At 45.6% G+C, this 16539-nt stretch overlaps 1 protein-coding gene across 1 annotated transcript in view; it reads left to right on the top strand.

The window, feature by feature from the left end:
* SLC30A4 (solute carrier family 30 member 4) overlaps window positions 1–16539 on the top strand; it is a 39044-nt gene that overhangs the window by 16151 nt on the left and 6354 nt on the right. Inside the window, exons 4-5 of the mRNA XM_069766057.1 lie at window positions 7111–7312; window positions 13805–13910. Of these exons, the coding sequence (XP_069622158.1) occupies window positions 7111–7312; window positions 13805–13910 (308 nt within the window). The remainder of the gene's footprint in view (window positions 1–7110; window positions 7313–13804; window positions 13911–16539) is intronic.

Raw genomic sequence — 16539 nt, 5'->3', positions numbered from 1 at the left:
TCGAACGGAGGAGGGGGGTGCCCTGCTGCTGGGCCCAGAAGGGCCGGAAGAGAGGGAACCCCTGCAGAGGCAGAAGAGAGGGGGGGGAAGATACCCTCAGTGTGGTGGAGGAGCAGCTTTCTCCAGGGAGGATGCAGGAGATGCATGGTGCAAATAACATGACACCTACCGCCAGCCCAGTACAGGCTAAGGACTCTGAGGGTGCGCAGCAATCAAATGTGGGGGAGCCTACACTGCAGGACATTTTCTCAGTCGTTATACACTGTAAATCTGCCCTGGCCGCACTGAATCTAAGAGTGGACGATTTAACAGTTGAAATGAAGTCCCTTAATTCTGCTATGCGTAAAGTGGAGAAAAGAGTGGAGGTGGTGGAGGAGCGCGTGGGCAGTGTGGAGGATCAGACAAATGAACTGTTGAAAAGAGAAAAGAGATACATTCAGCGCATTGCGGAACTGGAATTTAAAACAGATGACCTGGAAAACCGTTCCCGAAGGAACAATCTAAGAATAATTGGGGTGCCGGAGAAGGTGGAGGGGAATAATCCTGCTGAATACATTGAGGCATGGCTTAAAAATTCGGTGGGAGGAGCAGATCTTACTAACCACTTCTCCGTGGAAAGGGCCCATAGAGTCCCCACCCGACCCCTGCCGCCTGGATCCCCCCCTCGAGCCTTGATGGCAAAAATTTTGGACTATCGGGATCGGGAAACCCTACTAAGGAAGGCCAGGATCAGTGATGGACTGAGTATAGACGGAAATCGGATCTCCATTTATCCGGACTATTCGGCATCGGTGCAAAAACTGAGAATGAAGTTCGGGGAAGTCAAGCGGCGGCTCCGAGACCTGGATCTAAAATATTCAATGCTATACCCGGCTAAGCTCAGGGTGGTAGCGCTGGACCGGGTTCATTTTTTCCAGAACCCGGAGGAGGCTATGCAGTGGCTGGATACCAATACCAAGAAAACTGGCGTGGATCGGAACCGATGAGACTGACGCTGTGACTTCGCCACTCATCTGGTTATACCCCATGACTGTGATTTTTGAAATTGTCTTGTGTCTTTAGACAGAATGTTCTCAAAAGGATAAAACCGTGTGCTCGGCGGCGCAAAGAATACTTCATGCTGTTAGCGGTGGGAGGGGGAGAGATGGACTGCAAAGGGCTTAGTTCTAGGTTGTATCAAGAGCTCTCAGTTCTCATACAGAGAAAGAAAGTTTGTTCTAGTTGAACTCCATTGAGTTTTAGATGGGGGAGTTGAGGAAAGGGGCGGGGAGGGGGGAGGTGGGTATCGGGGGAGACCTGAAGGAGACTGCTCTAACTAATCATTTTGTTTCTAGGAAATGGGAGGGGATGTTAACATTATAAGCTGGAATGTTAGGGGATTAGCGGACGCCACTAAATGCGCAGCAATATTTCAGTATTTACTGAAACAGAGGCCCTCGGTGATTTGCCTGCAAGAGACCCATCTAGTAAAGGAAAAAGTTGATATGTTACAGAAAAGATGGGTGCGCAAGGCGTATCATTCGACGTTCTCTAGTTATGCGAGAGGTGTGTCAGTATTGATTCATACTAATACCCCATTTGAGGAAGTTGAGGTCAAAATTGACACGGATGGTCAATATGTTTTGTTGGTGTGTAAACTCTTTAATCGTTTAATATGCATAGTATCATTGTATATACCTCCGCCATACTCTGGAAGGAAGATCCAGGACATATTGGAGTCTATAAGAGGCTGGGATGGGATCCCTCTTTTGGTGGTGGGGGATGTAAATAATATAGCAAATGACCACTGGGACAAGAGTAACCATGCACCTAAACGTAGGGACGGTAATGACACTCCCTTTGGTAATTATCTCAGAGAAATAGGCTGGACTGATCTGTGGAGGGTCCGCAATGTCAACACATATTCCTATTCCTGTTACTCGACTACATATGGCTCGATGTCAAGAATTGATGTCGCCTTGGGAAACGATAGGATGAACGAACTGTTAAACGGGGTGGAATATAATCCTAGGATTTTATCAGATCACAGCCCTGTTCAGGTCTCTTTAAAGTTGTCAGGTCAGGACGGTTTGGGGAAGGCGGGATGGAAAATTCACCCAGTTTGGTTACAAATTTTGGACATGGAAAAGGTGGGGGCAGAGATGGAGGAGTTTTTTAAGATCAATGAAGGGAGCGCAGAATGCCATGTAGTGTGGGACACCATGAAAGCGTATCTAAGGGGAATTTTGTTTAGGGACATCTCAAGACATAAGACCAGGACCAGAAAGCGGGATCAGGGTGTCCTAGAGGAATTGAAGGCAGCAGAGGCGGCATTGGGGGAACATCGTACTGTGGAATCTCGGAATCGTATGAGGGCAGCTCAGAGGGAGGTTGATCAGCTATTTTTGAAAAAGGCGGAGAGGTTGAGGGCCTTCCAGAAAGAAACCTTTTACTCAGAGGGGGAAAAAGTGGGGCACTTGCTCTCGGTAGTGGCGTCCGCGCAAAGAGAATCTTCACATGTTTACTCTATTAAGACGGAGGAGGGAACGGTGGTCACTCAGGGGGTGCAGATCTTGGAAGTGTTCAGGAAATTCTATGACAAATTATACGCGTCCAGTGTGGAGAGGGGACCCGAAGATATGGCAAAATATTTGGAAGAAATTGATTTGCCCCGGTTGAGTAGAGAGGAGTGTGAATTGTTGGAAGAACCGATTGGGGAGGAAGAATTGGGGGCTGCATTGGCGGGCGTTGCGGGGGGTAAGGCTCCGGGAGCGGACGGCATTCCAGCTGAGATTTATAAGACCCTGAAAGAAACTCTGTTGGACAAATTGGTAGGGGTGTATAATAGCTCGTTGGAAAGAGGGGAGTTGCCTTTGTCGATGAGAGAGGCTATTGTGGTGGTTATCCCTAAGGCCGACAAAGATCCACTGATGCCAGAATCCTATAGACCAATTTCACTCCTGACTGCCGATATTAAGATTTTGGCAAAAACCTTGGCAAATAGGTTAAGTAGGGTGATAGACAAATTGGTACACCCTGATCAGTCAGGCTTCATGCCAAACAAATCAACGGCACTCAATCTGAGAAGGCTGTTTTTAAATTTACAAATCCCTTCGGACAATGTTGGCAAGAGGGTTGTGGTATCATTGGACGCCCACAAGGCCTTTGACTGTGTGGAGTGGGGCTATTTGTGGTCAGTGTTGGAACGTTTGGGATTTGGACCTAAATTCATCTCATGGGTGCGGCTGTTGTACTCTTCCCCAGTGGCCAAAATTAGAGTGAATAATGTCCTTTCTGAGACTTTCTCTCTGTCTAGGGGAACTAGACAGGGATGTCCTTTGTCCCCACTGCTATTTGCCCTGGCGGTGGAGCCCCTTGCTGCGAAAATTAGAGGCTCCCGGGAGGTGAAAGGATTTATGTATGGGGTTTCGGAAGAAAAGATTGCGTTATACGCAGATGATATTTTGCTATTCTTGGAGGATTCGGGGGAGACCCTGGCAGGGGCGGAGGCCATTATTGAGGAATTTGGGAGTTACTCTGGTTTGAGAATCAACTGGGAAAAGTCCAATATGATGTTAGTAGATGGGGACTATGAGAATAGTGAAATACGGGACTCTCCTACAAAGCTGAGGTTAGTAGATAAATTTAAATACCTGGGGATCCAGATCGCGTTGCCTCTGACTAGCTTTGAGGAACTAAATTTGGCGCCACTTTTGCGGAAGATACGCACTAAGGTTCAGGCGTGGAAAAAGCTACATTTATCGGTTATTGGTAGAATAAATCTAATAAAGATGATTGTGATGCCGCAACTTCTCTACGTGCTACACAACTCCCCTATGTGGATATCGCAGAATAGATTTAGGAGGATTAAATCTCTATTTGGCGAGCTGATTTGGGATGGGAAAAGTTCTAGATTTAAACAAGAAATTCTACAAAGACCAAAGACGGAAGGAGGAGTGGCATTGCCCAACCCATGGTTATACTTTTTGGCTGCACAATGTCAACATTTTAGGGGATGGGGTGAGGAATCGGGTTGGGAGCGGACACCCTGCAGTCTGAGGAATTTGATTGGGTCAAGGGTACTGAGTGAGGGCCTGGAGGGTGGGCATTTTCGAGAGAAGGGTACTAAATTCTGCACTATTAGGCTTATCCAAAAGGTTTGGGACAAAGTTAAGGGAATTAGGGGAGTGAGGGCACTTACTAGGTTCTCGCCCTTGTGGAATAATTGTCTCCTACAGGAGTTTAGACAGATGGAGGGATTTCAGGTTTGGAAGGGAGCGGGAATCTCTCGGATGAGCCAGGTTTTGTACCAAGGTAGAATTAAGGATTTCAAGACATTACAGGAGGAATTTCTGCTGCCAAGCTCTGAACTGTATCAGTATAATCGCATCTCTCATGCATATCGGGCACAATGTAGGAGGGGGCCTATAGAGATTTAGGTGGACCTGATGCTAGACTTTATCCTTATGGGGGAAAGCACAAGGGGGGTGATCTCGGGAATATATGAGTTCCTGCTATTTTCCTTTTTAGAGAAACATCCTATCAGAGCCAGGGCGAAGTGGGAGGCTGATTTGGGGGCGATTGACGGCGATCGGTGGGACTCAATATTGGAATACGTGCCCAAGATCTCGATGAGTGAGCCTGGGAGGTTGTCACAATTGTTTGTTATTCATAGGGCCTATAGAACTCCGGATATGCTGTTCAGGGCAGGTTTAAGACCTAATTCTGAGTGCCCTAGGTGCTCGCAATCCGAGGCGGGTATCTTCCATATGATGTGGCAGTGCCCTAGGCTGGCCTCGTTTTGGATTGTAGTGATAAACAAAGTGGGACTAACATACAATTGTTCGGTACCACGGGACCCTCTGGTATGCATATTAGGTTACGTGGAGGAAATTGTAACTGATAACTTGTATAAAACAGTTATTGCTAGATTGCTGTTTATTGCACGAAAGTTGATCGCTAAGTTCTGGATTAGGGTTGAGCCACCAACGAGAAGAGATTTCATGATGCAAGTAGACCATATTGTTGCATTGGAGAGGAGCATCAATTCTAAAAGAAACAAGATGGACCTTTTCAACAGGTTATGGAATCCCTGGATCGAGTCGACGTGATCTGGAGACCTTGCTCGTGCTCTTGGAACATATATCCCCGTGGGAGCAGTATTGATACGACGCCTTCTTGTTCCTGGTTAATAATGGACATTCGGGTAGATCGGAGTGGTTCTTGTTAGGTCTCCAGGGGTGGGGGTGAGGGGGGGGAGGGAGGTTGGTTTGGGGCTGAAAGTTTATTGAAAATGCAAAACATAGATGTGTACTGTTTGCAGTAATGTAATCTGCATATATTTTTCTCACTGTTTAATAAAAACATTTGATTAAAAAACCAGGGTAAACATCGGGTTACTAAGCGCAGGGCCGCGCTTAGTAACCCGATGTTTACCCTGGTTACCATCCTAAAAGTAAAAAAAAACAAACGCTTCATACTTACCTTCCGCTGTCTGTCCCCGGCGCTGTGCTTCTCTGTACTGGCTGTGAGCACAGCGGCCGGAAAGCAGAACGGTGACGTCACCGCTCTGCTTTCCGGCTGCCCGGCGCTCACAGCCAGAGCAGAGAAGCACAGCGCCGGGGACAGACAGCGGTAGGTAAGTATGTAGCGTTTGTTTTTTTTACTTTAACGATGGTAACCAGGGTAAACATCGGGTTACTAAGCGCCGCCCTGCGCTTAGTAACCCGATGTTTATCCTGGTTACCGGCATCGTTGGTCGCTGGAGAGCGGTCTGTATGACAGCTCTCCAGCGACCAAACAGCGACACTGCAGCGATCCGGATCGTTGTCTGGATCGCTGCAGCGTCGTTTAGTGTGCAGGTACCTTAAAGGTACCGTCACACTAGACGATATCGCTAGCGATCCGTGACGTTGCAGCGTCCTGGCTAGCGATATCGTCCAGTGTGACAGGCAGCAGCGATCAGGCCTCTGCTGTGCTGTCGCTGGTCGGGGAAGAAAGTCCAGAACTTTGTTTCGCCGCTGGACTCCCCGCAGACATCGCTGAATCGGTGTGTGTGACACCGATTCAGCGATGTCTTCGCTGGTAACCAGGGTAAACATCGGGTTACTAAGCGCAGGGCCGCGCTTAGTAACCCGATGTTTACCCTGGTTACCATCGTTAAAGTAAAAAAAACAAACGCTACATACTTACCTACCGCTGTCTGTCCCCGGCGCTGTGCTTCTCTGCTCTGGCTGTGAGCACAGCGGCCGGAAAGCAGAGCGGTGACGTCACCGCTCTGCTTTCCGGCTGCCCGGCGCTCACAGCCAGAGCAGAGAAGCACAGCGCCGGGGACAGACAGCGGTAGGTAAGTATGTAGCATTTGTTTTTTTTACTTTAACGATGGTAACCAGGGTAAACATCGGGTTACTAAGCGCGGCCCTGCGCTTAGTTACCTGATGTTTACCGGCATCGTTGGTCGCTGGAGAGCGGTCTGTGTGACAGCTCTCCAGCGACCAAACAGCGACGCTGCAGCGATCCGGATCGTTGTCGGTATCGCTGCAGCGTCGCTTAGTGTGACGGTACCTTAAGGCTGCGACTTGGTCCAGTCTTCACACGTTCGTTAAACATTACAACATTCGTGTTCAAGCCTCCTCAGATGCAGCCGTGGGCAGACAGATTGTGCATTCGGCAGTCTCGCATCTGTAGGTTTCATTTAATCACTTAATTCTTTAAGCATTGGGTGCGTGAGGTTTCACCTTTTGTGACGTTTTCCCACCCAGGGACTGCTTTAAGATGTCCCATGGTCCTGTGTCCCCCAATGAGGTTTTGGCATATCACAATTCTGTTTGAGCTCCTGCTGCTTTGGCACCAAACTGGTTCATGAGAGCCAGCAGAGGGTGCATACTGCGGAGGAGGAGTTACCTTTTTTATGTATTTGCTTAGTGTCCTCCTAGTGGCAGCAGCATAACACCCATGGTCCTGTGTCCCTCAATGATTGGCTCAGATAAAAGTATTTTACGGTGAGTACACAAAAATCCCTGTTTTTTTTTAATATTCATTGTATATGCACAATTCTGTTTCTGTTGTGAGTCTTGGTTCTGGGATAAGTTTTACTTTAATCTTCTAACATTCTTTTTTTTTTTTTCCCAGAATGGGATTTTTATTGAATCAAGCAGGCCATCCTCATTCACATTCGCATGGTGGTCCTACAAATCCACCCTCCACAGGTCATAGCCATGGCCACGGGCACAGTCACGGTAGCCTAGCAGTACGAGCCGCATTTGTACATGCACTAGGGGACCTTGCTCAAAGTGTTGGTGTACTCATAGCTGCATACATCATTCGTTTTAAGGTAAAGTCCCATCTGCAAATTAAAAATGAATATAGGAAAATAACAATCTATGGATCTTTTACTTGGTCTTACGTTAGCAGGACCATGTAAGATCCAAGACTAATGGAGTAAGTGTGTACCGAGCATCTGGAGTGCATATCCTTTTCAGGATTACCTGTTATATAACAATGCATGTGAAGGTCACCGTGCCCTGCACAAAAACTGTGTCTGAGCCTTTATTTTGGTGTTCATTACTAAATGGTGCTCACAGTTGTGTGCTACATTTTGCACATAAAATGATAACATAGACTAGTGATCTACAGTCATGCTTTGAAAGTGTACCTGTAATTTTAGAAAACTTTTCAAAATAACCTGTCTTGTGTGTGTATATGTGGAATATCACTATTCCTGGTCATTATAAGGCTTGTGTCCAGCATTTTCGCCAGTATTTTCCCTCTGCGGGCTCAATTTGATTTTCAGTCTTCTCTGAGCTGGTGGGAGGAGACCTGCTGCTCTAATTTCTGACATTTATAATACAGAGAAATCAAGAGATTTGTGCTTTACCACGCACCCCCACTTGAAGTAAACTGAAGCAGCAGCATGGAGGACCTGATAGACCAGTACTGAGCTGTGTAGCTGTGAATATATTACTGTCAGACGCTAAATTATTTGCTGCAAAGTTGCTTCTGGATTTGTGTGCGCTTCCATTCATTTTTGTGTTATTCTCCTCCTCTCTCTGTAACTATAAGGGTATGTGCACACGTTGCGGATTTGCCTTAGGAATTTCTGCTGCAGATTCTTCCCTCTCTTGCCAGAAAACGCAGGTGCGGTTCTGTTGCGTTTTTGCTGCGGTTTTCGATGCGTTTGTGATGCGTTTTTTCTATGCGGATTTGTATGCGTTTTTGAAAGCTAAATAAAGATCTATTATTGACAAAAAAAGATTTTTGATGTCATTTCTTGTCCAACCTCCTCTTTTAAATTTGTCAAACCCACACTCCATTACACACAGATAGAAGGAATGAGATAGATAGAAGGAATGAGGCCGGCCTCACACTAGAGAGTTTTACGGACGTATGAGAGGCGCAAAAACGACGCATTGCACAAGGACCTCTATGGGGCAGCTTTTTACGGGCGTAGAAAATCGCAGCGTATTGCACAAAAATTCCGCCAATGAAAGTCTTGCCAACCGATTACATACAGAACACTGTTTTGGGAACATTTCTGCGTATTGCGCCCGTAAAAAACGGACCGTATTTTCCTACGCCAAGTGTTGACGCCGGCCTGAGATAGATAGGAGTGAGATGGATATATGTAGATAGATATATGGATAGTTTGGCTTCTATCACACTTGTGTCGTGTGACGTACGTCGCAATCCGTCGTTTTGGGAAAAAAAAACGGATCCTGCAAATGTGCCCGCAGTATGCGTTTTTTCCCCATAGACTTGTATTGCCGACGGATCGCGACGTATGGCCATATGTTGCTTCTGTCGTGCACTGGATGCGTCGTGTTTTGGCAGACTGTCAGCGCGAAAAAACGTTCAAGGGAACTTTTTTTCGAACGTCGAGTCCGCCATTTTGTACCGCGCATGCACGGCCGGAACTCCGCCCCCTCCTCCCCGGACTTTAGAATGGGCAGCAGATGCGTTGAAAAACTGCATCCGCTGCCCACGTCGTGCATAATTTTCACAACGTGCGTCGGAGCGACGGACCCGTATCGACGCAAGTGTGAAAGAAGCCTTAGGCTACTTTCACACATAAGTTTGTTTCCGTCAGGCAGGATCCGGCGAATATTTGAAAAAACGGATCCATTGCAAATAGTGAAAAACTCGTGCAACTGATCCTTTTTTTTCTTTTAAAAAGAGAGCGAAAGGAAAATGTTCATGACTTAAATGGAAACATGCATGAAAAACCGGATTCGGAGGCCGGATTCATCATTTAACATCTCAGTTTCATAAGTTTTTCGCCGGATCCGTCATTGTGCGTTTTTTCACCGGACAGAAAAAACGTTCCTCTGTATGTGCTCTGCTACATACTTAGGCAGTTAACTGGTTCATGCAGCTTTACATGAACACCCGAGCCTTACACTATGGCCGGTCCGAATAACTAAAGCAATTGTTACCATCCACCTCTCGTGTCTCCCCTTTTCCTCATAGTTTGTAAGCTTGCGAGCAGGGCCCTCACTCCTCTTGGTATCTGTTTTGAACTGTATTTCTGTTATGCTGTAATGTCTATTGTATGTACAAGTCCCCTCTATAATTTGTAAAGCGCTGCGGAATATGTTGGCGCTATATAAATAAAAATTATTATTATTATTATATTATTATTATGTGTTTACCATCAAGCGGAAACAGCTTTTTTGACGGATCCGGCAAAAGACGGATGAAAGATGTGGCCATCAGGCGCAACGGATCCAGCAGAAAAAAAAACGGATCGTTTTTTTTTTTTTCTAAACTCACCGGATTGTGCCTGACGGCAAAAACCTGATGTGTGAAATTAGCCAGATAGATCTATGGATAGAAACATCTATAGATATATCTATAGATATATCCATAGATAGGCCGCTGTTGAATAATGAACATAAAGAAAAAAATGGCGTGGGCTCCCGCGCAATTTTCTGCGCCAGAGGGGGAAAGCCGACGGCCGGGGGCCAATATTTGTAGCCTGGGAAGGGGTTAATACCCATGGCCCCTTTCCAGGCTATGAATATCAGCCCGCAGCTCTCTGCGTAGCCTTTACTGGCTATTAAAATAGGGGGACCCCCCCCCCCCCCCAAAAAAAAAAAAAAAATGTAGTGGGGGTCCCCCTATATTTTATAGCCAGAAACGCTACGCAGACAGCTGCGGGCTGATACTCATAGCCTAGAGAGGGGCTATGGCCATCCCCGGCTACAAATACCAGTCCGCAGGCGCCCCAGAAATGGCGCATCTGTAAGATGCGCCAATTCCGGCACTTAGCCCCTCTCTCCCCACTCCCGTGTAGCGATGGGATATAGGGTAATAAGGGGTTAATGTCACCTTGCTATTGTAAGGTGACATTAAGCCGGGTTAAAAATGGAGAGGCGTCAATAAGATGCCTATCCATTATTAATCCTACAATAGTGAAAGAGTAAAAAAAAAAAAAAAAGCCAGAAAAAGGTATATTATTCTTAATTTAACCATACATACCATACTTCAGCGCCTGCAAAAAACGTAAAATAGTAAACCGTAAACTCCCTGTCCGACGCAGTCCAATTAATAACGTGTCCCACGACGATCTCCCCTATAGAACAGTGACATCGGATGATGTCACTACTCTATAGGACCTCCAGTGACACAGACAGGAGACAATGGCTCCTGCAGTGCATCACTGAGAGGTTACCTTAGTTCACTGGTCTCACTTTATGCTATTGCTGCGTGGGAACTTTCTGACACAGCAATGCCAAAAGTGAGACTAGGGACTATTTTTTTACAGTGCGGAAGGATACCTCCCTCCCGTTATTGTATTCCTGGAGCCCCTAGAGAGCAGTCCCATCAGCTGATGCTGCTGCTCTCCACGGGAGATCGTCGTGGGACACTCGTGGATTTCTGCGGATCAGGGAGTATGTTGTTTGTTTGTTATTTTAATATTTTTTACAGGTGACACTGGCTTCGGGGAACAAAGTGACAAGTGATGGTGAGTATGTAATCTGTTATATGTATTGTATGTAATGTATGAATGTATAGTATGCATATAGTATGCATGTAGTATGTATGTTCGTGTTTTTTTTTTTTTTTGTTTTTGTTTTTTTTTTTACATTCAACACATTAGCCAGATGATGGGACTACTACTGTCCCATCATTGGCTAATGTGTCAATCACTGTCACTGTAGCAGGCATCGCCCGATGGGACTTGTAGCGTTTTCAGTGCAGAGTTTTCCCCACCATTAACACAGCATTTTTTTCCCATTGATTTACATTGTACTGTAAATCACTTGCGGATCTGCAGCGTTTCTGCACGGGTAAAAAACGTTGCGGATCCGCAGGAAATCCGCAACGTGTGCACATAGCCTAATAGGAGGTGTAACTTAACCCCTCGCTGAGTTGGCAGTTTGTCTTGCTTTGACAAATATGGATTTGAGCTGATTTATGATGAGTTCAGGATTTAGGTTATGAGGGAGTAAAAAACCAAGAACTTTTTTATATTTGTACTGCAGTTGTGTGAAAGTGTTTTGCCCCCTCCCGGATTTCCTATTTTTTTGCATGTTTGTCACACTTAAATGTTTAAGATCACCAAGCACATTTATATATTAGACAAAGATAACACAAGTAAACACAAAATACAGTTTTTAAATGAAGATCTTTATTTTTAAGGAAAAATAAATTCAAACCTACAGTGCCCTGTGTGAAAAAGTGATTGCCACCCCCAACTTAAAACATAAATTATCTGTCACGTTTGGGAAGCTGAGTTCAAATTTCTTAGCCACACGCATTCCTAATTACTGCCACACTTGTTCTCAATCAAGAAGTCACTTAAATAGGACCTGCCTTACAAAGTGAAGTAGACCAAATGATCCTCAAAAGCTAGACATTGTCGCAATCTAAAGAAATTCTGGATAAAATGAAAAACAAAGTAATTGAGCTCTAGAAGTCTGGAAAAGGATATAAGGCTATTTTTCAAGCTTTGGGACTCCAGCAAACCACAGTGAGAGACCTTGTCCACAAATGGTGAAAACATGGAACAGTGGTAATCCTTCTCAGTAGTGGCCAGTTGACCAAAATTACCCCAAGACCACAGCAATGACTCATCCAAGAAGTCACAAAAGACCCCACCAGAACATCTAAAGAACTTCAGGCCTCACTTGCCTCAGATATGGTGAGTGTTCATGACTCCATCATAAGAGACTGGGCAAAAATTGCCTGCATGGCAGAGGTTCAAGATGAAAACCACTGCTGAGCAATAAGAACATAAAGGCTCATCTCAGTTTTGTCAGAAAACAGCTTGATGATCACCAATACTTTTGGGAAAATACTCTCTGAACTGACGAGACAAAAGTTTAACTTCTTATGGTATAGAAATAACACGGCATTTCAGAAAAGGAACTTCATACCAACAGTAAAAGGTGGTGGTGGTGGTTGTGGTAGTGTGGTGATCTGAGGATGTTTTGATGCTTCAGAGACTGGAAGACTCGCTGTGGTAAATGGAATCATGAATTCTGCTGTCTACCAACAACTCCTGAAGGAGAATGTGTGGCCATCTGGTCGTTACTTCAAGCTGAAGCGCACATGGGTAATTCAGCAGGACAATGATCCAAAACACACCAGCAATTCCACCTCTGAGTGGCTTAAGAAAAACAAAATTAAAACTCTGGAGTGGCCTAGCCTTAAGGTACCGTCACATTAAGCGACGCTGCAGCGATCCAGACAACGATCCCGATCGCTGCAGCGTCGCTGGAGAGCTGTCACACAGACAGCTCTCCAGCGACCAACGATGCCGGTCCCCTGGTAACCAGGGTAAACATCGGGTTACTAAGCGCAGGGCCGCGCTTAGTAACCCGATGTTTACCCTGGTTACCAGCGTAAACGTAAAAAAAACCAAACACTACATACTTACCTTCCGGTGTCTGTCCTCCGGCGCTGTGCTTCTCTGCTCTGATTGTGAGCGCCAGCCGGAAAGCACAGCGGTGACGTCACCGCTGTGCTCTTCTGGCCGGCGCTCACAGTGCAGAGAAGCACAGCGCCGGGGGACAGACACGGAAGGTAAGTATGTAGTGTTTTTTTTTTTACGTTTACGCTGGTAACCAGGGTAAACATCGGGTTACTAAGCGCGGCCCTGCGCTTAGTAACCCGATGTTTACCCTGGTTACCAGTGAAGACATTGCTGAATCGGCGTCACACACGCCGATTCAACGATGTCTGCGGGAAGTCCAGCGACGAAATAAAGTTCTGGACTTTCTGCTCCAACCAACGATGGCACAGCAGGATCCTGATCGCTGCTGCCTGTCAAACTGAACGATATCGCTAGCCAGGACGCTGCAACGTCACGGATCGCTAGCGATATCGTTCAGTGTGACGGTACCTAAAGTCCTGACATTGATCCAAGTGAGGTGCTGTGGCATGACCTTTAAAAAGGCGGTCCATGCTCGGGAAACCCTCCAATGTGTCTGAATTACAACAATTCTGCAAAAGAGGAGTGGAACAGAATTCCTCCAGAGCGTTGTAAAAGACTCACTGACAGTTTTCGTAAACGCTTGATTGGAGTTGTTGTTGCAAAGGGTGGCCCAACCAGTTATTAGGTTTATGGGGCAATCACTTTTTCACACAGGAATCTGTAGATTTGGATTTCTTTTTCCCTTAATAATAAAGATCTTAATTTAAAAACTGCATTTTGTTTTATCTTTGTCTAATATATTTGTTTGGTGATCTGATAAATTTAAGTGTGACAAACATGCAAAAGAGTAGAAAATCAGGAAGGGGCAAACACTTTCACACTACTGTATTTATTTATTGACCATTTAAATTATGAATAACACAATTTTTTTTCACTTTTGTACTACAGCCAGAATACAAAATTGCAGACCCAATCTGTACCTACGTATTTTCGGTACTGGTCCTTTTTACCACAGTACGACTTGTAAGGGACACTGTACTTATTATACTTGAAGGTGAGTAGAAATTTTACTTCACAATTTGAATATATTTACACAAATCTGAAGCATCTTCCAGTTCAGTATATGCGGATAATGGTTTGAAACACCATCCACACAGAGGAAAAAAATAAGTCAGGATAGATAATGACCTTGTGGTGGGTGTGTTTTTTTTTTTTTTTGTCTGATTTGGTGAATATTTTCACCATGGCAAAACCTGGCAGGAAAAGTCAGCTATTTTATGGAGATTTCTTAGAAATTGCTTTTTTACACTTGGGCTGAACTTAGACATCCATGAAATCTGTGTATGACAGACCGTGGGTCTCCTTTGCATCTCCGAGTTTGCATCTCGGTTTTGGGAAAATGGCCGCCGCGATCTCTTCTGTGCACACGCGGCATCCCACGGCCATTTTCCTGAAGCCCCGTGCAGCAGAGTACTCCATCTGCGCATGCGCGGCCCCAGGAAGATGGCCGCCCCCAACGATGAAAGGGATAATAGCGCAGATCGCGCGCTGTTTCTTCACGTGTGCACAGGGAATTCGGAACTTGGACATGCGCACACCACTACGCCACCAACGGAAAGCTGGGGAAGAAAAGAGCGATGTCACCACGCCCACCTGACCTGACCAGCCTGATTGACAGGCGAAAACGGCGACTTTGGTAATGTATTTCTCAGCATAGGTGGGGAATCAGGGTACACTACATACACTATAGTAACGCACAGCGCAGGCCCTATTTAACAGTATTTATATCTCAATCTGAAAAAACGGGGTGACAGGTTCCCTTTAAGAAAAGAAGCTGTAAAATTGTAACCTTTTATTGATTGCAGATGTGACAGGAAAGGGTGAAACTATAGGATGCAATAACAGGAGCATTTCAGAATATATAACTGCACAGAGCATAAAAACACAAATAGTCTGCAATACACAGGTAACATGAGGTATTCTACAAACTGATGACTACCTACTTAGTACAACAAACGTATTGATAAACGCAGGATTATAACACATAGGCTGTTTAAGGAGCATGAAGAACACGAATGGTGGAGGAATAATGGCTGCTGTTCCCTTCACAGTGTCATAATAAGACCATAATGCAACAGGAACAATCCCACAATGCCCTAGGAACTTCTCACAAGACATTGCAAACTAAACTAGAATCTATGCATTAAACGGCCAGCAGGTGGTGCTGTTACCTTACAATATGAAATATAGGAAGGATTAATACACACAAAAATACAATGTCTGGAGACATAAAAATGACTAAACTCTCTAGACAGCAATTATATGGCTGGACAGAACAACCTGTGTTCAAATATTGTTTTGTAATCTGATTTGTGTGTGACGCATCATCACTTAATAGTCTAAGTTGAAGTTAGAGAAAAATATGGGCATAAATTAATTTTATGGGATCAAATAACTAAAAATTGTCATGTGCTTATATATTCACCCTTTTGCAATGAAGCCTGTAAAAATTTCTGGTGCAAGCAATTACCTTCATAAGTCACTTTGTGAAAGGAAGTCCACCTGTGTAATCTAAGGCTACTTTCACACTGCCGTTGTTTGGGCTACGTCGCAAAATGGCGGACACGTCACATTAAAAAAAGTTACCTTGAACATTTTTTTGTGCCGACGGTCCGCCAAAACACGACGCATCCGTCGCACGATGTGTGGCCATACGTCGCAATGTGTCGCTAATGCGTCGTTTTGGAGAAAAAACGCATCCTGCAAAGTTGCCCGCAGGATGCGTTTTTTTCTCCATAGACTTGCATTAGCGACGCATTGCGACGTATGGCCACATGTCGTGCGACGAATGCATCGTGTTTTGGCGGACCGTCGGCACTAAAAACCGTTCAATGTAACGTTTTTTTGTGCGACGTGTCCGCCATTTTCGACCGCGCATGCGCAGCTGAAACTCCGCCCCCTCCTCCCCGCTCATCACAATGGGCAAGCGGATGCGTTGTAAAACTGCATCCGCTGCCCACATTGTGCTAAATTTAGCACAACGGCCGACTGTTTGCGACGGCCCCGTACCGACGGAAGTGTGAAAGTAGCCTAAGTGTTACATGGTCTGTCAGTATATACACTTTACCTTTTCTGAAAGGCCACAGAGGCTGCAACACTATTAAACAAGAGGCGCCACTAAGGGTACTTTCACACTGGCGTTTTTTGTAATACGTCGCAATGCGTCGTTTAGGGGAAAAACGCATCCTGCAAAGTTGGTTGCAGGATGCGTTTTTGCCCCATAGCGTAACATTACCGACGCATTGCGCTGTATTGACACACGTCGCAACCGTCGTCCGATGGTTGCGCCGTGTTGTGGCGGACCGCCGGGAGCAAAAAACGTTTAATGTAACGTTTTTTGCTCCAGACGGACCGCTTTTTCCGACCGCGCATGCGCGGCCGGAACTCCGCCCCCACCTCCCCGCACCTCACAATGGGGCAGCGGATGCGCCGGAGAATGCATCCGCTGCACGGTGCTAACAACGCTAGCGTCGGAATCTCGGCCCAACGCAATGCGACGGGCCGAATTCCGACGCTAGTGTGAAAGTAGCCTAACCAAACAACACCATAAAGACCAAGGAGATCCTCAAAGTTGTTGAAGTACAAGTCAGGGTTGGTTTATTTAAAAAAATAAATTAAAAAAA

The sequence above is a fragment of the Ranitomeya imitator genome, chromosome 4, assembly GCF_032444005.1.
Source record: "Ranitomeya imitator isolate aRanImi1 chromosome 4, aRanImi1.pri, whole genome shotgun sequence".
Classification (NCBI taxonomy): domain Eukaryota; kingdom Metazoa; phylum Chordata; class Amphibia; order Anura; family Dendrobatidae; genus Ranitomeya; species Ranitomeya imitator.
Note: the sequence above shows the minus strand (reverse complement) of the source record. Positions and strands in the feature narration are given on the sequence as shown.